Below are 26,999 nucleotides of genomic sequence, written 5' to 3'. Positions count from 1 at the left end.
TTTTGGTTTGAGGCTTTTATGTACAAGCCCACCTCATTTGATGGCTCTTTGCCTTATTACACTTGGCAGATACTGTGTTTTTGTTTTTGTTTTTAATAAATTGAGCAGCTCCACATTGAGCAAGTCGGTCTGTGTCATTTTCCCAAAAGTATCTGCTGACTTGGTGTCTCTGTATCATATTTTGGTAATTCTTACAATATTTTAAGCTTTTTTCATGATTCTATCTGTTATCATGGTCTGTGATCTGTGATCTTTGGTGTTACTGTTGCAAAAAGATGATGACTTACTGAAGGCTCAGATGACGGTTAGAATTTTTTTTTTTTTAAGCAATACAGCATTTTAAAATTAGGATGTGCACATTGAAATCCAGGTGGTGGTGCAGTGGTAAAGAATCTGCCTGCAAAGGCAGCAGACACCAGAGCTGCAGGTTTGATCCCTGAGTCAGGAAGATCCCCTGGAGGAGGTTACGGCAACCCACTCCAGTATTCTTGCCCGAGAAATTCCATGGACAGAGGAGCCTGGCGGGCTACAGTCCATGGTTGCAAGAGCTGCACACGACTTGGCAGCTAAACCACCACCACCATTTATCTGCTTGGCTGTGCTTGGTTCTATTCAGGGGCTTTAGTTTCGGCGTGTGGGATCTAGTTCCCTGACCAGGGATCAAACCCGGGGCCCCTGCACTGGGAGCTTTAGCCACTGGACCAACAGGGCAGCCCCTCTTTGTGGCCCTCTTGATTCAGGGTCTTACCTCCACGCCTTTGTATCTGTCTCTCATGGTGACGGTTTGGGCAAAACTCTGTTCCTCCCCAGTTTCCACAAAAGACCCCCATGCACACAGCCACTCGAGGTGTAACAAGTTAACTTTAATAAGGTGTTTGGGGACTGGGAACAGTCAAGGGGATTATGTGGCAGCTAGGTAATCAGTCTCCTTTGATGTTCCTGCACTGTGGAGCCCCACTGGCCTTGTCATGCCCCCACCCCTCCTGTTTGGCTGGCTTCCATCTCTTCCCCACCCTTCTCTGTTTTGTATTCTCCCATCTGCCCAGACAGAAGCCCACATGTCCTTCTCACTTTCTCTTGCAGAGTGGCGCATGCCCTGCTCTCCGGTTTAGCATTCTGGCCCAAGGTCTCTATCTGCCTGATATGATACACAGACAGAGGAATTCTGGTGCCTGACCCCAAGATCACAGAAAGTTATAAAATAAACATGTCAGTGTATCAGAGAAGCTCTTTGTCCTGGGGCTTGGGCCATGTCCATCCAGGTCTGAGGGCAGACTGCTGCACAGCTGTAGCTTCTGATTCTTCAGCATCTATTTTTTCCTTCTTGTTTTGGAAACAACTTCTTGCTTTCCTTGGTGGATGACCAAGGTCTTGTTAACCCCAGCACGCTGGCCACAGATGCTCTCCGGGGACCACATCAGTTCAGGGCCACCACTTGCTCCTGCTCCTTGGACAGTCCCGGGGCAGCTGAGTTCTGGCCTCTGGTTCTCTTCTGATGACAAGGCTCAGTGACTATTTCTTGTAAGCCACCAAGATTCAACTAAGTCAGAGATTTAGAAGCTCAAGGCCGGAAGTCAAATTCTTACCAAAAAAACCTCTGGTAGTTGCAACATTCTGTGTGGCCCTACTATTCAGGAAAGGATTAACCTGTTCAAAAAAAGACATGGCCCTTTGCGCCCCTGGTTCCTGTGAAGTAACCTCTTAGCCCTTCTTTGGAATGTCCTGGCTGACAGAAGGCTTTGTTTACCTGGGGCTGTGGGCTATCTATGCTGATGGTGTGATTCATGGTGGGGGAATTAGGCCACACAATAATGGCTTGACCTATGTTGGTGCCAGGCTTCCCAGGGGGCGCAGTGGTAAACAAATTGCCTGCTAATGCAGGAGATGCAAGAGACACAGGTTCAATCCCTGAGCCAAAAAGATCCCCTGGAAGAGGAAACGGCAACCCACTCCAGAATTCTTTCTTGGAGTATCCCACGGACGCCAACGGGGTCGCAAAGAGTCAGACATGATTGATCATGCACGCACTCTTTCTTCAACTCTTTCTATGTTGGTGCCAAGGTCAGCTGCATGGGTGGTCAGTCATGTCTACATGATTGACACCTCTGGAAACCAAGGCTCAGGTGCGCTTTCCTGCTTGGCAACACTCTGTGTGTGTGGGCACAGGTCATCGCCAGGAGAAGTGAGTGCTGTCCACATGACTCCACCAGGACCGAACCACCAGAAGCTTGTGCCGGGATGGGCCTTTTCACATTGCTGCTCTTGATCTCATCCTTGCAGTGTAGTAAATTATATCCGTGAGTAAACAGCTTTCCTGAGTTCCATAGTCCTTGTAGTGAATGACTCAACCTGAGGCTGGTCTTGTAGACCCCTGAACTTGCCCTCCACCCAGGTCACCGTGTTGTGAGGCAGAGAGGGCGTCCTTGAGGTCTGGCAGGGGGAAGGGTGGCCAGTGTCTTTGGAGGGAGACTCTCTCTACAGAGGCAGGGGAGGAAGTCCAGCTGGAAGATCCACGTCCTCACCAGCTCCAATCTCACCATCCAGCCCCACGCTGTCACCTGGCGCCCTCTGTTGATGGACTCTGGGAATTGCAGGCAACAGCTGTATAGCTGACCTAGGGAAATACACAAACTTTAGCCTCTCGTTCAGTTGCTCAGCTGTGTCCAACTCTTTGCGACCCCATGGACTGCAGCACAGGCTTCCCTGTCCTTCACTATGTCCTGGAGTCTGCTCAAACTCATGTCCATGATGCCAACCATCTCATCCCCTGTCCTAACTTTAACCTCAAGCCCTTATAAAAAGTCTTCCTGCCGAAGTGCAGCATGCAGAGAACTGCAGGCCTGCTCCTTTCCCAACCCTGGCAGCACTTCTCCAGGTATGGTCATGAATGGGAAGGAAAGGGGAGATATGAAAATGCAGATTCCCAGGTTAAGTGCTGCGGGTGCACAGAGATACCTGGCCCTTTCTTGGAAAAGCCCACGGAGATTAATCTGGGGTTCGTGCAGACCCCCACCCCCTCCTCAGCTCCACCAGCACACTTACCCCATTAGCAGTGGGACTGTACTGGTTCCGACCTGAGGAGACAGGAGGAGAAGTGATCAGAAGTGGATGACAACGCTGGAAAGCATGGGAAGAAGACACACGTGGGTGACCAGGCCCCTTGAATTCTAAGTCCCGGCTCTGCTATTGACATGGGGGAGTCATGTCCCAGAATGGCTCCTACATTTAAAAACACAGCTGGGGCATAGGCTTCATCTAGTTATTCCTTCAGTTATTAAGTATACATAAACATTTATTGAGCATGGGCTCTGGAACCAGACGGAAGAGTTCAAATCTCAGTCCTTTAGGAGCCGTGTGACCATGGGCAATTGACTTAACCTCTCTGTGCCTCAGTTTCCTCAACCATAAAACAGGGACTTATTCAGCAAATAGCAAATGTCCACTTTGTGCCGGATGCATTCTGGGTGCTGGGCATATAGATGTGAACAAAACAGACAAAAATACCCAGCGTGTGGCTTACTGCTACTGCTGCTGCTGCTAAGTCGCTTCAGTCGTGTCCGACTCTGTGCGACCCCATAGATGGCAGCCCACCAGGTTCCCCTATCCCTGGGATTCTCTAGGCAAGAATATTGGAGTGGGTTGCCATTTCCTTCTCTACTGCATGAAAGTGAAAAGTCAAAGTGAAGTCGCTCAGTCGTGTCCGACTCTTAGCGACCCCATAGACTTCAGCCTACCAGGCTCCTCCGTCCATGGGATTTTCCAGGCAAGAGTACTGGAGTGGGGTGCCATTGCCTTCTCCAAGCGTGTGGCTTACAATGTGCCAAATGCTATGGTAAGTGCTGGGTCTACATTAACAGGTATGGACAGGCCCATTTCACAGATGAGGAAACTGAGTCATAGTAAGGCTTTTGCCCATGGACATGATGCATTCAGCAAACATTTCCTCAAGTGCCTCTTTTGTGCCTGATCCAGTGGTAGGTGGTGCTGGGGACACAGCCATGACTGACAGCTCTAGCTCTGTGCTCCTGGGTTTCACAGTCCACTGGAGAGACAGACAAGTCCCCAAACCATGATGCCCCTGAGTGGGCAAGGGATGGGGGTGGGGAAGCCCAGAGAAGGTGCTTGGTTCATTTCAGGGAAAGGTCAGGGAGGGCTCCCTGGAGGAGAGGGCTTCCCACTGGGATGTGAGGAGGCCTTTTTGTGTAGTGGTTGAACAAATAAAACTTTGTAACCAACAGATTTGCCTTCAACTCTTGACTTTCCAGCTGTGTGCCAGCTGGCAGGTAATGTCATCTCTCTGAGCAAATGTTTCCTCATCTGTAAAACGGGCTCACAGGGGGACTCTCTTTACAGGGTGGTTGTGAGCATTCAAGGGGGCTGTGCACAGGAAGTGCTTGGCACAGAGAAAGGGCTCACCAAAATGTAGCTCTTTTGATTACAGAATTAGCTACAGGACTTTGCCAGAGGGAGCCATGGGGAAGGGGGCTCCAGGTAGGGGAACAGCCTTGCAAAGCCCTTAAGCCAGGGATCTGGGCACCTTTTAGAGCCAGGGATTGGGGCAATCCCTCCTTTCAGGGAGCCAGTCCTGAGCAAGGCAGATGAAGGGAAGTGAGGGTGAGGGGGTTAAGTGTTATTCCACACTGCATCCCTTTGGCAGGAGCTTCTATGTCACCAGGACTGAAAGCCAAAGTCCTTACTGTGGCGTTTCAGGACTTACAGGAGCTGCTCCCACTTTGTAAAAATGAGTCAGTGACCCAATGAATAAAACTCCCTGGTCTCAGTGTCGCTGTCTATCAAACAGGGGAACCTCATGGTGTTGGCATGAGGGTTCAGGGAGGGGTTGCCACGTGGAAGGCTTAGTACAGAGCCTGTAGGCTCATAGTAGGTGCTCAATTGTGGCGGCTGTGGTGATGTTCATTTACAGCAGGCAGGCGGGGGATATTGCGAACAAGAGGGGACTCACGGGACTTTCTGCACCGGTAGAGAAAAATCAGGAACACCACCAGGACGACAAACGAGATTACCAAGGCCAGGATGATAGAGATCGTCAAGTACGGGCGCTCTTGTGACTGCGCCCTAGGACGTTCTGCAGAGGAGAAGGAAGCAGAGATTTAAGCGGACAGACTTTTGGGGGGTTTCACCTGCCCCCCAAAATGTTAGACTTCACTTTTGAAGGAGGCTCCCCTTCTGCCTCCCTCAGTCTATATGGTTTAGCTGAGCTTCACCCCACCCTCTGGTTCCTAGGACTTGGGTTTTCTTTTTTTTTTAATTTTTTATTATGTGTTGGGGTAGAGCCGATTAACAAATGACGTTGTGTTAATTTCGGGTGAACAGCGAAGGGACTCAGCTATACATATATATGTATCCATTTCCCCCCAAACCCCCCTCCTGTCCAGGTTGCCACATAACATTGAACAGAGTTCCACCTGCTATATAGTAGGTCCTTGTTGCTTATCCATTTTAAATATAGCAGTGTGTACAAGCTGGAGGATGGGACTTTGACCTGGGCCTGGTCAATCAGAGCATTCCATTCTCTCTGGCTGCTGCAACTGGTTCATGAGGTGGGACCTAAGTTGAGCCAATGAGGGCCAGCCTTCAGACTCTGGCTAGAGCTATTGAAAGTGGTGTATTCTTTCCCTTGGGATTACTAAACTGGCGGGCTGTGAGCCTATAAACTGCTGGGGATCATCTTACCTTCCTGAGGGGAAAGCTTGCCAGGGAATAAAGCCAGCAAAAGAAAAGCAGAGACAACAGAGGTCAAGAAAAGTTCCTGGGTTACACAGCTGGAGCACTTGGATCTAACCATACCTGAAGGTGAATTTCTAATAAAGTCCCATTTTTGCCTGGACTATTTTGAGTTGTGCTTCTATCAATTGCAAATGACAGAGTTCTGTCTATTATACTTGGAAAAGCCTGCCTGAGTCCATTGGGAAGAGGCATTATGCAACTACCCCAGCCTGGGTTTGCAGAGGAGCTGTGTCCAGGTGGCTGTACAGTGGTTCCAATGGTTCACATGGTGAGTTAACAGACAGTAAAGCTGAGCCCGTTGAACCTTCCATGAAGGGGCTTAAGGAAAGAATGGGAGCTTGGGAGCATTCTTGTGGTTGAGGGACTCCTTTAACCAGGGACCACCTCTAAACCCCTCCCTCAGAGGGAATCCTACTTCGATATCCTCTTTGATATCTATCCTAAGTTCCTCTGTTCTCCCCACCCAGGGGGCTCCTCACCTCTGACCAGGACGGTCACGTTTGCCTGGTTGGTCCCTAGGGCGTTGGTGACAAGGCAGATGAAAGTCGCATTGATGGTCTCGTCCACAGTATGAATCAGGAGCTGAGTACCCTGGGCCACAGCAAAGGATGGCAGGGTTCCCTTGGTCCTAGGAGAGACAGATGGGTGAGGAAGTGGTCTCAGTCAGAGGCCTAGAGTAACCGGTGTTGGGGCACTCACTGTACAGCAGGAATATAGCAACTCTCACGCCGTCTATAATACAAGTTCAGAGCAAGCCTGGAGTTCCCCCAACTCTGCCTCTCACACTCCCATCCAGCCTACCAGCAAACCCTGTCTGCCCCACGTTCAAAATCCACACAGATGGACTTGCCTGGTGGTCCAGTGGTTAAGAATCTGCCTGCCAATCAATCCAGGGGATGTGAGCTCGATCCCTGGTTGGGGATCTGGGATCTTACATGCTGAGGGGCAACTAAGCTTGCAAGTCAAAACTACTGAGCCCAGTTGCCTCAGCTAGAGAGCCTGTCTGCTGCAAACCACAGAGTCCACGCACTCTGGAGCCTGCACACCATGACTGGAGAGACGCCCACGCGCTGCAAGGAAGACCCAACTCAACCAAAACCAAATAAACGTTAAAAACAAAGAGAACATAGCTGAAGTCTCTCCTGTGTCCAGTCATTGTTGTCGTTCAGTTGCTAAATCGTGTCCGACTCTGTGACCCCGTGGACTGCAGCCCTCCAGGCTCCCGTGTCCTTCACTATCTCCCGGAGTTTGCTCAAATTCATGTCCATTGAGTCAATGATGCTATCTAACCATGTCATCCTCCGCTGAGGATGATGATGTCATCCTCTGCTGCCCTCTTCTCCTGCTGCCCTCAATCTTTCCCAGCATCAGGGGGTCTTTTCCAGTGAGTCAGCTCTTCCCATCAGGTGGCCAAAGTATTGGAGCTTCAGCTGCAGCATCAGTCCTTTCAATGAATATTCAGGGTTGATTTCCTATAGGATTGACTGGTTTGATCTCCTTGCAGTCCAAGGGACTCTCAATTCGAAAGCAATTCGAAAGCATCAGTTCTTCAGCCCTCTGTCCAGAGCCCTTCCGTAAAGGAAAAGTCCTGACCATGGACACAGGTCCCACACAAGTTGGCCCCCTGACGCACTGATCCATTTGCTCCTGCCTCTATAACCATTGTGGCTGACTTGTTGGCCCTGGAATGGTTCAGTTATGTTCCCACCTCAGGGTCTTTGCATATGCTGTTCCCTATGGCTGGAATGCCCTTCCCATTGGTACCCACACTGTTCACCCTCACCTACTTCAGTCCTCTACTCAGACATCACCTTTGTGACACCTTCCTTGGTTACCCTCTTTCAATTGTAGCGACCCCCAGCCTCCTCTACAAGATCTTTCCCACAGCATTTATCACCACCTGACACACTCCATCCTTAAAAATGGTATCTTGGTTGTTTTTCTTTAAATTAAAAAAAATTTTTTTTGATTTTGGCCACACCCTAAAGCTTGTGGGATCTTTGTTCCCTGACCTGTGATTGAACTCCAGGGGCCCTTGGCAGTGAAAGTGTGGAAACATTACTTGTGACCCACCAAGGAATTCCAACATTACCTTGTTTGTTTCTCTCCCCAGATCTGGAGATTTGAGAGGGGGGAATTTGGTTCTTTTTCATTTACTGAAGCCTGTGGGTGGTGCTAGTGGTAAAGAACCCACCTGCCAATGCAGGAGTTTTCAGAGGTGCAAATTCAGTCCCTGGGTGGGGAAGATCCCCTGGAGGAGGGAATGGCAACCCGCTCCAGTATTCTTGCCTGGAGAATCCCACAGACAGAGGAGCCTGGTGGGCTGCAGTACATGGGGTCAGAAAAAGTCGGACATGACTGCAGTGACTTCGCATGCAGCACGGGGGTCAGTAGCATCCGACACACAGTGAGTAGTCAAGAAACACTGGTTTAGGGACTTGCCTGGTGGGCCAGTGGCTAAGACTCCGCCTTCCCAATTCAGGGGGCCCATGTTTGATCCCTGGTCAGGGAACTAGATCCCACATGGCACAACTAAAACCCAGCGCAGCCAAATAAATAGATGAATATTTTAAAAGAAAGAGAGAAACACTGGTTTAATGGACAGAGGAGACCGGGGCATGGGTTTGGGTATTCTGCAGAGCTGGCATGGAAAGCTGGCTGTATGGTTTGTGAGCCTGAATTGTGGTGCTTTGAGACAGGAAGGTAAAGGCCAGCTGTCAATACCAATTGAAAACCTTTGACTGGCAGCTCTGCTGGCCAACCATTGAGACATGCCTGGCTGTCCACAGAGGTAGACTGACGGGGATGCCCCCCCCCCCCCCCCCCCCCCCCCGCTCGCCCCGCTACGACATTTGCATAGTCAAGAATGGGAAAGCACCTCTGTATCCCCAGCTGGGACCGGTTATGTCACTGACAGCCTCATTTGTGACAGAGTCCTAGCCCCTCAAAGAAGCAGGTGTTGGGGATTTGAAATGCATAAATGATGAGGACTGTTGGACAGATGGCAAGAGGGATGGACTGAAGGGCAGGAATGTGATAAAGCAAGTCCAGGAAAATGTTAGTGAGAGAATCCACACAGCAGGCTTGTGAAGGTTTACTGGAAAATGCTTACAAGACTTCTGTAGGCTTGAAAGATTTTCTGATAAAATGCTGAGGGAAGATCTATGTGCCCTGACTTGGAAAGGTGTTCACGAGAGGGACTTCCCTGGTGGCACAGCAGTTAAGACTCTGCGTTTCCACTGCAAAGGAGCGTGGGTTCCATCCCTGGTCAGGGAACTGAGATCAGATATGCTGTGAGGTGTGGCAAAGACGGAACAAAGACGAAAGAAATGTATTCATGGACAGAGGAAAGTTTTCAAAATTATACATACAGCACAGTTTCTTTCTTTTTTTTCTAGAAATATTGATAAAAAGACAGGAAAGATGTATAACAAAAGGTAACAGTGATGTTTCTGGAGATGACTGGGTATAGGACTATAAGAGCCATTTTCTTCCTTTTACTCGTAACCACATTGCCTAAATTTCTACAGTGCTCATAAGTTATTTTTGTAATAACAAAAATTGGGCCCAATAAAAATTAGGCTAAACCATTTACCCCTTTGCCTTTAGCTTTCCCCAGTCTTATCCTTAGTCTCAACAGGAATTTGAGGAAGTGTTTTGATTGCTCTGCTCCTCAATCAAGAAAATTGGGAGGGGGCTACTTCCCTGGTGGTAGCTTCCAGTGGTTAAGAATCTGCCTTGCAATGCAGGTTTGGTCCCTTGTAGCTCAGTTGGTAAAGAATTTTGGTAGCTCAGCTGGTAAAGAAAAGTTGGTAAAGAATCTGCCTACAATGCAGGAGACCCAGGTTCAGTTCCTGAGTTGGGAAGATCCCCTGGAGAAGGAATAGGTTACCCACTCCAGCATTCTTGGGCTTCCCTTGTGGCTCAGTTGATAAAGAATCAGCCCGCAATGTGGGAGACATGGGTTCAATCCCTGGGTTGAGAAGATCCCCTCTAGAAGGGAAAGGCTACACACTCGTATTCTGGCCTGGAGAATTCCATGGACTGTATAGTCCATGGGGTTGCAAAGAGTCGGACATGACTGAGCGATTTTTACTTGGGGAACTAAGATCCCACATGCCTTGGGGCAACTGAGCCTGTGCGCTGCAACTGCTGAGAGTGCACGTCACAACTAGAGAGTCTGTGCTCCACAACAGAGACCCCACGTGCCGCAACTAAGACCCGATGCAGCCAAATAAATAGGTATTTTTTAAAAATGAGAACGGGGATGGGACAGTATTTGCTCTCTAAGAGGTGACTGAGCAGGTTACGCAAGGTGGCTGGGGCGGTGGCACAGTCCAGGGCTTAAGAGGATTGGGTTTCGAGCCAGACACCGATGGGAGAGTCACCTCTATACCCGTGTGCCCGGGCAGAGGACCGCAGCTCCCGGGCCTATCTTTAACCCAGGCCTGGTGATAGTGCAGACTGTGGCCGGAGCGTGGGGATCACATGGGGTGCAGGTAAGTACCTGGCACACAGCAGGCACTCCATAAAGAGCAGGTGTGTCAACAAACCTGGACTTCATCACCTCATTAACCCTGTGCATACAAGATATTTTCCTGGGGGCCCACAGTTGACTTCTTGTTTTGTTTTTAACTTTCCTGCCTACACCCCTCCTTCCTCAGACCCAGGAGTCTAGACCCCCAGCCCCTCCCCCCTCAGACCCTGGAGTCCAGGCCCCCAGCCCCTCCTTCCTCTGAGGAACTCACGTGGTCCAGTTGTAGCCCGTGGGCTCTGGTTTGCTGTGGACGTCACAGTTCAGGGCAACATCTCTACGGCCGATGTACCAGTTGTCATCATAGCCGGATATGGAGACCTCGGGGGGGTCTGGGGGAAACAGACACACAGGCTCAGAGACAGGGAGACTTCAAAGGGCCTAAAGATAGCTGGGATTCATGTCACAACAGGAAGAGGGCCTTGACAGGTTTGGGGAACAGCTCAAGGTGGAGAGGCCTGGGAGGGGTCTGGGCAATGGGTTCCAGCTTCCGCCCCAAGAATAGAAGCCTGGGAGTCCTCAGCAGGGTGCTAGGAGGCGGGTCACAGACAGCGCTTCTCAGGACCTGCTTCTCTATCAGTTTTCCCTAAAAAGCCAGGTCTTGGCAGGCCTGGGATGTCCTGTGAGAAAAAGCCTCCTTCTGGGTGTTCATAACACATGTGAGCATATTCAAGGCTCTGACAAGTCCTGCAGGAGAGAATCCTGGATGACTGCATTCAGTCTGTGTCTTACCCAACTCAAATGTGATCAACAGGGAAGATTTTTAAAGTCCCCAGGGGGAAGGCCAAGTGAGACAAGGTGTTTTTGCATGTGTGTTGGGAAGGAGTCAGTTTAGACACCCTCCTCACTCAGATCCAGTTGAGGGGGTCGGGTGTAGACAGTGCAGCAACTGTCAGGCAGGGAGTAGTCAGTCCAGACAGTGACGGGAGGACCCAGTCCGTAGATGAGCCAGTGTAGACAACAGTGGGGCAGAGGGGGAGTGTGGACTACGCGGGGGGTGGGGGTGGGGACAATGTAGGCAGTTCTCCAGGATAGCCAGTGTAGACAATGTTGTGGGCCGGTGAGAGGGAGTATCTAGGAGAACCGGAGGAGAAAATGCAGGGTGTCAGGGCAGCAGTGGTCAACTGCCAACTGCCCTCAGCTGCTGGCCTAAAGGAGTGGTGTAGACAGTGAAGGCAATGCTGTCTGGGGCCCATAGGAGCCAGTGTAGATAACAGTGTGTGTGTGTGTGCTCAGCAGCGTCCAGCTCTGTGTGACACCAGGAACGGCAGCCCACCAGCCTCCTCCTGTCTGCGGAATTTTCCAAGAATACTGGAGTGGGTTGTCATTTCCTCCTCCAGGGGATCTTCCCCACCCAGGGACCAAACCTGCATCTCCTGCTTTGGCAGGCAGTTTCTTTACCAGTAGCACCACCTGGGAACCCCAGACAGTGCTATGGCAGTGGAGGAAACACAAGGGAGTTGGTATTGATGGTGAGGAAGCAGTGAGGACAGTTGCCCAGGGAAGAGGGTGTAGGCGCTGTGTGCAGGCTCAAGAGAGCGTAGGTGGGGTGTCTGTGTGGACAGCGGCCCCCAGGGAGCAGTGTGAACTGTGGTATAAAAAGCCGGTAGGGTCCTTCCCTAGCAGTCCAGTGTTTAAGACTCAGCGCTTCCATTGCACAGGGCGTGGGTTTGATCCCTGGTCAGGGAACTAAGGGGCTTCCCACGTGGTGCTAGTGGTGAAGAACCCGTCTGCCAACGCAGGAGACATAAGAGTCTCGGGTTCACTCCCTGGATGGGGAAGATCCCCTGGAGGAGGGCATGGCAACCCACTCCAGTATTCTTGCCTGGAGAATCCCATGAACAGAGGAGCCTGGTACAGGCCATGGGGTCGCAGAGAGATGGACACGACTGAGGTGGCAGCATGCATGTAGGCACAGGGAACTAAGATCCCACATACCCGGTGGTATGGCCAAAAGGGGGAAAAAAAAGAAGCAGCTGGTATAGACAATAAAGGACAGGGTTATCTATGGCCCAGGGGAGTCGGTGTAGACGATGTGGGGATGGGTGTAAGGCATTAGTCAGACAGCCAGCTCTGATGATGACGTGATGCAATGTTGAAAGTTCCCCTCGGAGTCAGTGTAGGGGAGGGTGGAGACACAGGCAGGGGGAGGGTGGACACAGTCTGGCAGCCCCTCCCGCCCTTGCTCGCACTTAGACCCACTCACAGGACACAGCCAAGGTCATGGGGAGCACCATGGGCTCCTCAAAGCTCTCGTGCTCCACTCTGCAGGTGACATTCCTGCCATCCACCTGGCTGGAAGGTGTTAAGATTAAGAGGCTGATGACGGTGACAGTGCCGGGCAGGGGCCCCGGCACCTGCGTGGTATTGGTCTTTTCATCTGAGGACCAGGAGATGCGGGCAGGTGGGTGACCTCCTGTGGAGACGCAGCGGGCCGCCGGCACAGGGTTTGGGCTGAGCGGGATGTCCAGGGTCTCAGCCTTGTTCTGGGGCCGGGCTGAGAAGAGGAGCAAAAGACACAGGTTACGCCTCACCAGCAGTCACGCAACAAACATCTCAGCAGCAGGGGAGTACAGAGATGAGGGTACTGGATGTGGCCATGTTCAAATCCCTGCTCTGGCCCAGCCGTAGGGTGGCCTTGGGCAAGTCGGTGCCTCAGTTTCCTTGTCTGTCATTTGGGGATAAGGAGAGGATGACCAGAGATGAGACTTTATAGGTAGAGCTCTTAAAACGGAACTTGGCAGGTAATACGTGCTCAATACATATAATTATGATTGGTAATTGAATACGGTGCCTGACTCTGTGATGGGCAGTATTGAAGACTCAGGAAGGACTGAGACAGCCCCAACTTGCCTTCATGGGATGGACTGTTGGAAGGGAAGACAGATTTCCCCAGACAGTGATGACTCAGACTGGGCAAGGCTGGGATGGGGGATCCCGGAAGGGGTGCCTGAATCTCGGGGATGTGGTTACTGAGGGCTTCACAGAGGAGGGGAGGGCTGAGCTGTGCTCTGGAGATTCAGACAAGAGGGACTGGCTCAAGTTTCCATAGTCATAAATGTCAGAACTAGATCTTCCCACAAGGTCTGTCTGACTCTAAAACTACCTTGCCCATTTTCTTAACCATTCTGGTGATTCCCAGACCTGGGGTTTCACATGGTTCCTTTTCCCTCAGTACCTGTGTTCTTCTTACCTAAGATTTCTCTTTAATTTGACTCACCGGTTCTGTTTTACTCTCATCCTAAATCCTAAGACGTGAAGTCTTAAATTTTCTGAAATGATGAGAGATGCCTTTGGTTGGGGGCATGTGTCAGGCTCTGTTCCAAGGAATTACTCTTTTATGAGTCATTCATGCAAGGCCCGGGACAGTTCCTGACACAGAAAGTGATAGTGAGCTCCCCTGGTGGCTCAGACGGTAAAGAATCTGCCTGCAATGCAGGGAACCCAGGTTTGATCCCTGCATTGGGAAGACCCCCTGGAGAATGGTGAGTCATTCATACAAGGCCCAGAACAGTTCCTGACACAGAAGCAAAAAAGAAGCATGAGCTCTTATTCATCCTCACAGCAAACTCCATTTCACAGATGAGAAAACCAAGGCAAAGAGACTTCATACTCAGTTGCCAAGAGGAAGGCCTGTCATATTTTCTCTGGTACTCATAAAAATGAACGCATGTTTCCGTGACAATGCCAAGGGCATCCCCCCGCCCCCTGCCACCTCGGTTGGAGAAAGCCCTCCACTCCTGGATATCAGAATCTTCCCCTCCTAGTCTATTTCAACTCTGCCTTTGGCTCAGTGGGTAAAGAACCCGCCTGCGATACAGGAGACAGGGGAGACGGGTTCGATCCCTGGGCTGGGAAAATACCCTGGAGCAGGAAATGGCCACCCACTCCAGTACTCTTGCCTGGGAAATCCCACAGGGTGGAGCCTGGTGGGCTAGAGTTAGACTTGACCGAGCAGTCACTCACTCACTTCCTCACCAAAGGGAGTAACAATAACTGACTCACTATCCCCAGCCCACATAGGTCTCTGCTCTAAGCGGTTCACCTGGATGAACTCCTTGTACCCTCAGGATAGCTTTCTGAAGGCAGGCAGAACTATTGTTACTAAGCCTCTTTCACAGATGAAGAAAGCAGCGTTCAAGATGAATCCACCTGCCCAAGCTGGCAGTGGCTTCCCAGCTTCCCAGGCCAGTCTCTGTCCCCACCTACTTCTTGCATAAGCCACTCCCCCCTATACCACCAGCATCCCCAGATCCTCCAATTCCCTTGGCCCACAGTCTCCAAGATCTTACACCCCAGGACCTCTGACTCTCTTCCGGTCCTGGACACCCTCCCCCTTCTAATCTCCCCTGCATCCCGCAGGGTCATTGCCTGACCTCCTTTGGTTCCTTCGGAATTTCTCCCTCCCTCCTGGGCCCTTCCCTCTCTTTGCCTACCTCCCTATCCGACTCCACATCCCTCCCTTTCGGCTCCCCCCCTCCTCCCGGCTTACCGAGCACACGGAGCTGGATTCGAGCGCTCTTGTCACCATTAGGGAACGTGGCGAACTGGCAGGTGTAATTACCCTCATCTTCCACGAGCAACTCCCGCACAGCCAGTGAGGCGTCCCGCAGCTTCTCACCGGGCTTGGCGGCCAAGAATTCCAACCGGCTGGATTCGTGGAAGCTGGGGCCCTGGGCGGGGTGGAAGACCGCCACGCTGCGGGCGTGCTCTGCCCGGCTCTGCTTTGTCCAGGTCACTTGTGTTACCGTCACATTGTGTTCCAGGGGGTGCAGTTTACATGGCAGGGTCACAGTTTCTCCCAGGAAACCAGACACCTGGGCTGGGGCCAGCACTGTGATTATCTTGGTCCCTGCGGGGAAACACAGGGTGGGTCACATCTGAGTGTCCCTGATCCGGATGGGGCAGGGGGCTCCTGGAGCTTGGAACCCCTTGGCTGTGCATGTGTTGAGGGGAACGGGGATGCGGAGCACCAGTCCTGGTCCAGGGGTGAGGATGAGATGGGGGCTGGACTGGGTCTGTCACTGGGTCCCGCCCTTACTACCCGCCTGCGGCCCCCCCACCCCACGCCTTTGAGTTGTTATTACCGTATATCCTCTATCTCAGCGTCATCAATTTTAAAAATTGCGTCCGTGTTGTGGTTAAAAATTAAATTTGCCTCTTAAACCACTTTAAAACATATACTCCAGTGGCAATTAAGTCCATTCGTGATGTTGTGCAGAGAACATCACTATCTAGATCCAAAACTTTTCTGTTACCTCCAGTCATCAATTTTAAGATGCACTGGGACGCTGTTAGAGCATTTCCGATTTAGAGGTATGGGAAGGGGAAGAAGGGGTTCCCAGTGGCTCAGTGGTAAAGAATCCACCTGCCAATGCAGGAAATGCTGGTTCAGTCCCTAGGAGGGGAAGATTCCCTGGAGTAGGAAAAGGCAACCCACTCCAGTATTCTTGTCTGGAAAATTCCATGGACAGAACAGCCTAGTAGGCTACAGTTCATGAGGTCACAAAGAGTTGGACACGACTGAGTGACTGAGCATGCACACGTGGGCGCGCGCACACACACACACACACACACACACACACACACACACACACACACACACGGGGGAAGAAACTCAGCGTCTTAGGATCCATGAAATAAAATAGTATTATTACTGTTTGTGGCCTTAGGTTGGGAAAATGTTTGTAGGGGGGTCCAAGCATAAGAAGGGAGTTGACGGGACTTCCCTAGTGGTCCAGTAGCTAAGACTCCCAATGCAGGAGGCACACGTTTGATCCCTGGTCAGGAAGCTAAGATCCCCTATGCCTTGCAGCAAAAAGCCAACACATAAAAGTGAAGCAGGATTGCAACAAATTCAATAAAGACCATTAAAAAGCATCCACATCCAAAAAAAAATTAATTTTTTTTAAAAAGAAGGGAGGTGATTATAGCCCCCAGGTTTTGGATCCCCTCAGCTGTCTGCTGTGAGGGCTTCAGGCAGATTCCTTAACATCTCAGATTCTTTTCTGCTAGTTTGTAAAACAGGACTAATTACAGTTAACATTCTGGGGTTGCCTACACAGATTAGGAGCTGTTCTGAGTGCTACACACATCTCCCAGCATTTAGTCCTTAAGCAGCACCTTGAGGCAAAAGCACCACTTGTCAGCCCCACTTCAGCCCCACTTTACAGAGGGGAAATCCAAAGCACAGTCTTTTGCTCCAGGTCACACTGAGGGCAAGTGGCAGAGGTGGGATTTGAACCTGGGCCATCTTCAATCAAGACTCCCGATCTCTAATCCACAGACTCCATATGAAAATCATTCTCCCTAGAGTCCCTGCACACACTAGATCCTCAACACGTGTTGACTTTTATCCACATTGATAAACACAATGCTATGCATCCTTATTAATAATAACTGGGATAAAGGAGAAGGCGAGAAGAAGTGCTTTGAATCTCAGTCCTTCCACTCACTAACTGTGGCCTTTGTACCCATGGTTTCACTCCCCTGAGCCTCCATCTCCTCATCTGTAAAATGGGGGTGGTTGTAACTTAAGATGGAGTTGGGAGGACTAAATGAAGAAATTTATGTAAAGACATATGCCAAGCACTCTATACCAGTGAATATTATAATTATTGCTACGAGGAAGAGGAGGTCAGGACATAGTGGACTGGCGTGCTTGGAGCGAGGCGTGTGGAGGGAGGACGCGGTCTGGACACGCGGGTGAGCTGAGCACGCTAGTCTCGGAGCGAATGCCAGCTCTACCATGGATGTGCTGTGCGGCTCTGGGCAAGTGTGTCTCCTTCTCTGATGGTAAGACCTCTGTGAGGATGACACTGGGTGAAGTGGCCTTTCTCTAGGCTTACACCCTGCGTCATAGCCAGGCCCAAGTTCCACCACGTGCCAGGCCCCTGAGCTGCTGCCTGGGCTCAGTCCTCCTCCACCCCTCTCCAAGGTCCATGAGATGTACACTCCTAACACTAGGATTTTCACCCTCATTGGACAGAGGGGTCGTGAGCCTCGCATGGTCAAGCTATCTGCCTGGGTAAACCAGAGAGGGAGGGGCCAGAGCCTGGGTTGAGACCTTTTGATAAATGAGGAGACTCTGGTCTCAAGTCTGTGTTCAGTATTATTACTGTTCGTGTGAATCATCACGGTCATTAGCGTTTTTCTTCAGTGCATCTGGCTCAGGGTGTTTCCAAGACACCATCTTACAAGGTAGGTGGGATTCCATTCTCCCCTCCTTCCTCCTTCCAGCCCCCAACAGACATTTCAGGGAAACAGGGAGCTCAGCTCATTTTCCTGAGGTCACACAGTCAACAAATGCCAAAAGCTATTTTGAACTCACCGCTGTCAGACATCAGAGCTATACTCCCAGTAAACCGAAACGCGGCCCAGAGTAGGCACTCAATAAACGTGCGTGGGGTGAATGCGTAAATGAGTGAATGGCCGCGGCCTAGAGCCAGACGCGGTCGAAGGGGAACGAGAGAACGGGGTTGTCTGCCGCTGCCCACCTTCCCCTCATCAAGCATCCTCGGTGGCCTAGCTAGCTGTGGAGGGCTGGGGAGAAGGCTGCGCTGGTATAGCGAGCAGGTGCGCGGGTATGATGTCCGGGCAGGTTCGGCACCGAGAAAGTTCTCTTTCCGCTTTATTTTTCCCTGGAGGCCTGCCCGCCCTGCCCTTCAGAAATCTCCCGAAGTCCGGCGGTTATCCGGGAAGCTATCAGGAGAGTCTGGCCCAGGCCCGGCGTTCCCGCATCACTGGGGCGGAGGGGAGCGGGCGGGCTGGCGGGCGGCGAAGGCCGGCGAGCAACTCAGGGTGGGGCGAGCGCCCGGGCGGGTGGGGACGGAGAGGGGGAACGGGGGCCGCCCGATCGCGCGGGGTCACTCACCGGCTCCCAGGGACGCCCAGAACAACGGCAGCAGGAGTGGCAGCTGCAGCCGCCGAGTGAAGAGAAAGGCAGGGGCCATGCCGGCTTCCTCCCGGCGCCGCTGGGCCATGGCGCGCCCGGCCTCCTTCCCTCCAGCCGAGCGTCCGCTCGCTCGGCCAGCCACGTGGGCGCGGCTCGTGCTGATTCCGCACCTTCTGCGCAGGAACCCGGCGTCACTCAGCCGCCGCAGCCTCGGGAGGACCTGTTCGGATTAACAGCGAGGAGGAGAATGGGCGCTCGGAGGTACCCGTCTGGATGCGCTGGCTCAAGCCGGAGGCGCCGGGTAGTGCCCCTCCCTCGTCCCTCTCCTACACTGACGTCGCCTGCGACGGTGACTTGCGTTCGGATATGTCGTTGTTGTTTCAATCGCTGAGTCGTGTCCTACTCTTGGTGACCCCACGGACTGTGGCCCGCTAGGCTCCTCTCTGTCCATGGGATTTCCCAGGCAAGAAATACTGCGGTGAGTAGACATTTCCTTCTCCAGGGGATCTTCCCCATCCGGGGATCCAGCTGGGGTTTCCTCCTGCACTGCAGGCAGGGTCTTTACCGCTGAGCCCCGAGGAAACTGAGGCGCTGGCAAACAGGTTCAGCGGCTTTCTAAAGGGGATTTGAGTCTATCACGGGACAGATCTTGAGTTCCTAACCCCCAAAGCTGCCACCCCTGGCGTCATACCGGGCAAGTTGCTTCTCCTCTTGGAGCCTCAGTTTTTTCATCTGAAAAAAGGACAGGATAACAATACCGTCTGTTTGTAAAGACTTAAACATGCAAGAGTCCAAGCTGGCTCTGCTCGCTGCCGGACGGGTCAATGAATGAGAGATGAGGGATTGAGGCAAGGAAGAGATTTTACTCCAGGTGCCGCCTGAATGAGAAGATAAACAGGCTAGTGCCTCTAAAATAACCATCTTATGGGGTCTGGGTGCCAGGTTCTTTTATAGATCACAGATGGGAGCAGGTGAGGAGGCAAAGTAAAACACCCATTAATCTTGCAAACATCTCCCAGAAAGGCAGACCTGAGGCGGGGAATGTGTTCATTTCTTCCTGCCATCAATAGGTGGACTGAACCCTTAAAATGAATTAAATTAAACCCTTAATTTAACAGTCTAGCAGAGGGGCAGGATTCTCTGAGGTGGGCCATTCTGTATGATTATAATAACAAAAGCAACAAAAAGCAGGTCAAAGAAACAGTTCCAACCTGCAGTCAGAATTGGCTGCTTCTCTACAACGCTTGGTCCAATTCCTGGTTTATATTTTGTACTCAGTAAAGAGCCACGATCACAAATAACAACTCACGTTGCTTTACAGTTATTATAAAATAATCTTGATGGTATGGAATATTAATATCCTCACTCAGATGAGAATGACGGTTCATTCACTTATCATTCCACAGATACTTCCTGAACCAGGCAGTATTCCAGGCACAGGGGACGCAGCAGAAAGCAATACAGACAAAAATCCCTGCCTTCATGAAGCCCACTTCTTCTGGAAGAAAGCAGGCCACTATAAAAGCAATACACAGAATAGCATCATGTCTGGGGGTGATAACGGTTCGGGATGAACATACAGGAGGGAGAGAGATGGGAGAGACCAAGACAGAAATGGAGGAACGACAGACGAATGGAGATTAATTCACTCTCAGAGACAGTCACTGGGAGATGGGGAAAAAGAGAAAACACAAAAGACACTAAGATAGAGAGAGAAACACCGGGCAGAGGGTGAGGTGGAAGAGGAGGAACAGGTGCCAGAGAGGCCAGACAGCGCTGAGCTCAGATAGAAAACTTGCAAGACTTCCTCGTCCCCAGTCCTGTTCATCCTAGCCAGGGTCCCCACCTGGCCCACTAGCAATTCTGACCCTTGTTCTGTGACATCCCCATGTCTTTCTAGAAAATTCCCTGTTTGGACTTTGGCCGGTTCGGAGGGTTCTGCTTCCTGCTGCCCTCTCTGCCTTGGTCCTGGAGCCCACTCTTGGCACACAGCCGTGGGTGGGCGGTTCTGATGCTGGGTGTTTCTCGCTCTGCATGTACGTAGGTGAATTTCTGAATGGAAATGTGGAAGCTGGTCTCTGGGAAATCTCTGAATTTTCTGGCACTCTTGTTCGGGGCCTGTGAGTAATTTCCAAATTGGGAAACTGGCTGTTGCTTTGTTCCTCCCTTGAACTGTGATGTCACCTCTGGGGTTCCCCCTCCGCCCAGGGCTCCCAGCTTTGGCTACTGTGGTTTCAATAGCCACCTCTCTGACTCTGGATGGTTAGCAGCTGCCCCCTGCCCTCACCAATGTTTGGATGTCATACTTGGCCCAAGTCACCCCACTTTCTGTCTTCTCCCCACTGGACATCTGACTTCCTGGCAACAAGAGTGGGGCCTCTGCTTCAAATCAGACCATTAGAACCTTGGTCCTGAACAATTCATGCAAGGGGGATACTATAGGCTCTGTTATTGAAGCTGAAAAGTGGGGTCAAGGCAGGGCTGAGGGTCAGGGATGGGGTGAAGGTTAGGGATGAAGTCAAAGATGGGGTCAAAAAAGGGAGGGCCTTGGGGATAGGGTTAGGATGTGGTGAGGGTCAGTAGGAGGGGAAGGTCCTTTGGTGGCTGATATTCCCAGGGAAAAACCCTTTGAATCGATAAATACTTGTGAAGGCCAAAAGCTCCAGGCTGTCAAAATATTTGAATTAAATAAAATGTCCTGGACTTCCCTGCTGGGCATTGCAACCTCCAGTATGCTTGCCTGGAGAATCCCATGGACAAAGAAGCCTGGTGGGCTATGGTCCATAGCGTCGCAAAGAGTCAGGCACGACTGAAGCGACTTAGCACACACGCACAGTGGATGAGAATCCTCCTGCCAATGCAAGAGCTGTGGGTTTGAGCCTGTGGGAAGATTCCACAGGCCTTGGAGCATGCGGGCCACAATGCGTGAGCCTGTGCTCTAGAGCCCATGAGCAGAAACTGCTGAGCCCGCGCCACACAGTTACTGAAGCCCATGCTCCTACTGTGCTCTGCAACAAGAGAAGCCCCACCTAGTCCCAATTAGAGGAAGCCTGTGTGCAGCAAGGAAGACCCAGTGCAACCAAAATAAATTAATAAAATATCTTGTTGCAGGGCTGAATATGGCTAAGGCAAGGACATGATGGGGAGAGATGGGTGCCAGCTGGAATGGGTGGGTGGGGTTAAGGAGTTGTCGATAGCCGCCCCACTGCAGGCCCTTTCCATCTCTGAGCCCTGAGAGTGGTCTGGTGTTCCATTGAAACCACCCTCCTCTGGCTCTCGCAGCTCCCTGGGCTCTCCCACCACGGCCCTTTGTTCTTTGTATTAATTCAATCAATGCATGTTGATTGAGCACCTACTGTGTATTTGGCCCTGTCCTAGGTGCTTCACTTTCTTAGGTGCTAAAGATACAGCGATGTTCAAAGTTCCTGCCCTCCTGGAGGTCCTGGGTTGGATGAGAGTTGGGGAGAGGAAGATAATAAAAAAGTAGACAGGTACTATATATACCACGGGATGGTAAAAGCTATGAAGAAAAATAAGATAAGTGAAGGAGACGAGGACATTAAAAAACCAAGATGATGAAATCTGGTCCCGTCACTTCATGGCAAATAGAAGGGGAAAAAGTGGGAGCAGTGACAGGTTTTCTTTTCTTGGGCTCCAAAATCACTGTGGATGGTGACTGCAGCCATGAAAGTAAAAGATGCTTGGTCCTTGGAAGGAAAGTTATGACAAACCTTGACAGCATATTAAAAAATAGAGACCTCACTTTGCCAACAAAGGCCTGTATAATCAAAGCTATGTTTTTTCCAGTCGTCATGTATGGATGTGAGCGCTGAACCATAAAGAAGACTGAGCACCAGAGAATTGATGCCTTTGCATCGTGGTGCTGGAGAAGACTCTTCGAGAGTCCCTTGGACTGCAAGGAGATCAAATCAGTCCATCCTAAAGAAAATCAACCCTGAATATTCTTTGGAAGGACTGCTGCTATAGCTGAAACTCCAATACTTTGGCCACCTGATGCAAAGAGCTGACTCATTGGAAAAGACCCTGATGCTGGGAAAAATTGAAGGCAAAAGGAGAAGAGGGCAGCAGAGGATGAGATGGTTAGATAGCATCACTGTCTCAATGGACGTGAATCTGAGCAAACTCTGGAGATAGTGGACAGGAGAGACTGGTGTGCTGCAGTCCGTGGGGTTGAAAAAAGTCGGACACAACTTAGCAACTGGACAATCACAAGAACATGTCAGGATAAGACACTGACATTTTAAGAGATCGGAAGACTTTGGAGGGTTTTGAGCCAATGTGATCAGATTTGTGTTTTAACAGAATCACCTGGAAGCTTATATAACTAAGCAATTATGAACATATTTCCTTATTCTTTTCTTATGTATATAAGGAATTTATTTTGTATATGTGTGTATTTCCTTATATACATATGCAAATATCATATATATTCCTTATACATAATTTCCTTATTCTTTCCTCCCACATTGAAAAGAATAAATAGTAGCATTGTTCTGCCTCTTCCTGCTTTTTACCTAGCAACACATCTTGGTGATCTTTCTAGGCAAGGACACAGCTTCATTCATTCATTCACTGGTTCATTCCTTCACAGGTATGCAGCATTCCAATGCATGAACCCACAATAACCTGTCCTCAGCAGATGAGCCCTTTGGGTGTTTCCAACTCTTTGCATTTGCAAACTATCCTCTGATGAGTGACCATGTCCACACCGTTTCCCACGCCTGTGACAGTATCAGTTCCCTAGGTTCCTAGAAGCTGATTTGCTGGGTCAAAGCACAGGCTGCACATTTGTGGTTTTGGAGGATATCGCCTAGCTGTCATTCAGTACTCTTGCCAGTCAACTAGGACCGTGGCAGTGTTTCCTACCCAGGGAATCATGTGGTAGTGAACTGAAGCTTTTACAATTTCAGATGTGAGGTTTTGTCCTAAAGGATTTGATGTAGGGACCTGGAGGCGGGGTGGGAGGGTGGGGAGGGAAAAAGAGAAAAAGAGGGAGAGGGGGGTGGCAGAATGGGGTGGGGGGAGAAAGGGAGAGAGGGAGATACAGGCAATGCGGGTGGGGGAGAACGGAAGAAAGTGAGACAGGAATGATTCAGTGGGGGCTCCTGAATGCGACTCCCTTGGTTCAAATCCCACCTTCACCAACTAACAGCTGGTGACCCTAGGCAACCTGTATGGATTTTCCTGCCTCCTTTTTCTCATCTGGAAAACAGGAGCTCACAAAAACATAGAGTGATGGTTAAATAAGTTATATGGATAAAAAGGTTATTTATTTTGCTGCTCTGACAAATGGCAGCAGTTATTACTGACGTCCTGGGGCTTGGGAGACCACCTTGTATTGCCTTGTCGTGCACCCTGGTTAGGAACGACAGTCTTGGGCAGCAGAGAGTCATTCAGTGTTACATAAGACGAGGACCTCATGGCAGATAATAAAACTCATGTTCCTCATGTGGAAAATAGTGACATGCCCTGTTGTCCTGCCCTCTTTGCGGTCTGGGACAGAGAGTGGGGGGGATGGGCGAGGGGAGAGGTTTCATCTTCTGTACTCCGAGGCTAGGCAGGATAAGCTGGCAGAGAAACCCGTAAATAAAAACCACTTTCCTGCCCTTCCTCAAGGGCTGCCAGAGCAGACACTTCCTCCCTCTCACCTCCCACCAGCCCCGCTGACCTCACTTCTATTTGGGATGTACTGGTGCCTTGCAAACCCACTCCAGTGTTCTTGCCTGGAGAATCCCAGGGACGGGGGAGCCTGGCGGGCTGCTGTCTATGGGGTCGCACAGAGTCGGACACGACTGAAGCGACTTAGCAGCAGCAGCAGCAGCAGGTGCCTCGAAATGGTTGTTCCCCTCTATCCTTCCCTTCCAAATCCCAGAGTCCTCTCGCTCCCCCGAGGAAGGAAATGACACCTTCCTGCCCTTCCCTCTGCCCACAGATAACTCATCAGAACTACACCTTTTGATGCATCTCTGGGATTAGTGGGAACAAGTCCCAGTTCTAAATCCTAGCTGACTAGTTCCTGCATGACCTGGCCCTTGATCAAAGGCTCTTCCACTCCCCCTTTATGTGTCAGCCAGATGGAAACCTTTGTAATTCTTTTAAGCAAACCATATTTTCTCACCTTCAGGCCAGAACACTTTCCCTCTGGTCTTCACTAGTTAATGGCTCCCACTTCTGGATTCCCCAGGCTGGGTTATCCCTCCTCAGATCTCCCTGAGCCCCCTCAGCTCTGCTGTCTCAGCCTTGCCTACTCTGAGTTATCACTCTCTAGGGATGGATCTGTCACCTGCTGGGCTGTAAAGTTCCACGGAGGCAGAACCCAGGACTGTGTAACTGACAGCTCGGCAGTGACAATTCAACTTCCTCATCTTGTAAAATGGAACTAATAATGACATCTACTTTCCAGGGTTTGGGGAAATGATGCATTAAAGCCCTTCAGTACAATGTCTGGTAAATATCAGTTTCAGGATATATGGCTGCTCTTGTTGTTTATCATCTTAATGTGTTCTCCAGTACATCTGACCCCTCCCATAAAATGACCTCTTAGACCCCCAGACTGGATCAGGAGCCCTCTCTGGGTTCCCATGTCCCAGCCCCAACTACTTTGGGTTGTTACTATCTGGGGATGGTTCTGTCTCCCCCAGTGGCTGTGATGGTCACCTCTGGGTCCCCAGTACTGCCCAGCACAGGATTCAATACCAGTTGCCAGAGGAAGGCGTGCTGGATGAATGAACAAATGACTTTAGTAATTATTTGATCTCTGATTGTTATATAATCTTAATTCCTATTTCTGGCTCTAGCATATACAATTATGTTTTCTGCAATTGCTGGAATTTAGACAAAACAATGCAGGAGACCTGGGTTCGAGCCCTGGATTGGAAAGATCCCCTGGAGAAGGGAAAGGCTACCCACTACAGTATGCTGGTCTGGAGAATTTCATGGACTGTATAGTTCATGGGGTCAAAAAGAGTCAGACACAACTGAGCGACTTTCACTTTCACTGCTCATTGACTTGTGTCGGTGTACATGACAGAGAGGCAGAGAGTGAGCTTGAGAGAACTTGAGGAAGAGCCTTTGACTGTGTTTGAAAGAGGGAAGACATTGAGGGTAGGCTGGAAGAGTGGGGGAAGGCTGAGAATTTGGGCAAGAAATGGGTTGGATGCTGGAGGCTGGATTTGTAAACTATCAAGAAGAGACCAAGTCTGTCTTGCTCACGGCAATGTTGCTGGCACCTAGCACGAGCCTGTCACATAGATGGTGCTCAGCCCATATTTCTTGGCCCAATGAATGCGTCAGACATTGTTAAAATAGCTCAGAAATGTTGCTATGCCTCTGTAATTGTGACCCATAGTATCCTCTGAGTAGGCCTACAATTCTTTTGGTCCCCGTCAGAGAGTACAGAGAATGTGACACCCGGCTGATGAGTAGCAGAAGCAAATATGGGGTTGCTGACATCACTCTCATGTCCAAGCTCTCAGCAGGCCTCAACAATCAGCGCAAGCATTCCTTCCTGGGGAGCGTGAGTAGGTTCCTAGAATTCTTAATACTGACTTGTCTATCAACAATGGCAGTTGAGGGGCTCCCTGATGGCTCAGTGGTAAAGAATCCTTTAACAGTTCAGGAAGCACAGGTTCGATCCCTGGTCTGTGAAGATCCCACATGCCGTGGGGCAGCTAAGCCCGTGTGCCGCAGCTACTGAGCCTGTGCTCTAGAGCCTGGGAACTGCAACTACTGAACCCCGGGTGCTCTAGAGCCCATGCTTGGTAACAAGAGGAGCCACAGCACTGAGAAGCCCATGGACTGCAGCAAAGAGTAGCCCCCGCTTGCCACAACTAGAGAAAAGCCTGCACGGCGGTGAAGACCCAGCACAGCTGGAAACAAAGACAGAAAGAAAGAGAAGCTGTGAATTAAAACAATGATAACATTAAAAAAAAAAAAAAGGTAGTTGAGAAGAAATGTATTTGTCATCCGTGGCAAATAGATGTGAAAAATAAGAGTTGGGGAGAGAAATGATGGCCAGAGATTATAGTTAGGCATTCCCTATGCATTTGGGTTTGTTTATTCGCTTTCCCTGAGATCCTGGATACCTTGGTTCACCACATGAGGACAGAAAAGAACTACGTTAGTGCTTTGCTCCATGCCGCAGAACTCTGGGGGCTCAAAAAGTGTTTAACTGTCTTCCATCCATTCATTTATTCCTTTCAGTTCAGTTCAGTCGCTCAGTCGTGTCCGACTCTTTGCGACCCCATGAATCGCAGCACGCCAGGCCTCCCTATCCATCACCAACTCCCGGAGTTCACTCAGACTCACGCCCATCGAGTCCGTGATGCCATCCAGCCATCTCATCCTCGGTCGTCCCCTTCTCCTCCTGCCCCCAATCCCTCCCAGCATCAGGGTCTTTTCCAATGAGTCAACTCTTCGCATGAGGTGGCCTAAGTACTGGAGTTTCAGCTTCAGCATCATTCCTTCCAAAGAAATCCCAGGGCTGATCTCCTTCAGAATGGACTGGTTGGATCTCCTTGCAGTCCAAGGGACTCTCAAGAGTCTTTTAGCAGGTGTTTATTGAGTGCCCATCATGGACTGGCATTACTGTAGGTTCCGAGGGCAAGATGCTGAGCAAAGGGAGACACAGTTCCTGCCCTTTAGGACTTCATTCTTGACTGGGGAGACAGACATTGTCAAAGTATCACCCAAACACTTATAAATTGGCAACTCCCCCCGCCCCCACCCCACCCCCTACACACACACACTGTGTAGCATGTGGGACCTTAGTTCCCTGACCAGGAAACCAACCTGCACCCGCTG

General features: G+C 50.6%; 1 protein-coding gene and 1 long non-coding RNA gene across 2 annotated transcripts; one reads left to right on the top strand and one right to left on the bottom strand.

Annotated features, from left to right (window-relative positions):
• Positions 1-825: 825 nt before the first annotated feature.
• LOC128063725 (poliovirus receptor-like) lies at positions 826-18,472 on the bottom strand. Its single transcript, XM_052656538.1, has 8 exons — positions 18,156-18,472; positions 14,775-15,134; positions 12,489-12,779; positions 10,497-10,614; positions 6,228-6,376; positions 4,964-5,086; positions 3,043-3,074; positions 826-2,614 (listed from the first exon to the last, which is right to left on the bottom strand). Exons 1-8 carry the CDS (start codon positions 18,262-18,264, stop codon positions 2,555-2,557), a joined length of 1,242 nt encoding a protein of 413 aa, XP_052512498.1. The 5' UTR covers positions 18,265-18,472; the 3' UTR covers positions 826-2,554.
• LOC128063727 (uncharacterized) lies at positions 17,361-22,674 on the top strand. The gene is made up of 3 exons (XR_008200910.1): positions 17,361-17,482; positions 18,358-18,654; positions 21,984-22,674. It is a non-coding gene; the product is annotated as an uncharacterized LOC128063727 (long non-coding RNA).
• Positions 22,675-26,999: the final 4,325 nt, after the last annotated feature.

This window comes from Budorcas taxicolor, chromosome 18 (genome assembly GCF_023091745.1).
Source record: "Budorcas taxicolor isolate Tak-1 chromosome 18, Takin1.1, whole genome shotgun sequence".
Taxonomy (NCBI): domain Eukaryota; kingdom Metazoa; phylum Chordata; class Mammalia; order Artiodactyla; family Bovidae; genus Budorcas; species Budorcas taxicolor.
Note: the sequence above shows the minus strand (reverse complement) of the source record. Positions and strands in the feature narration are given on the sequence as shown.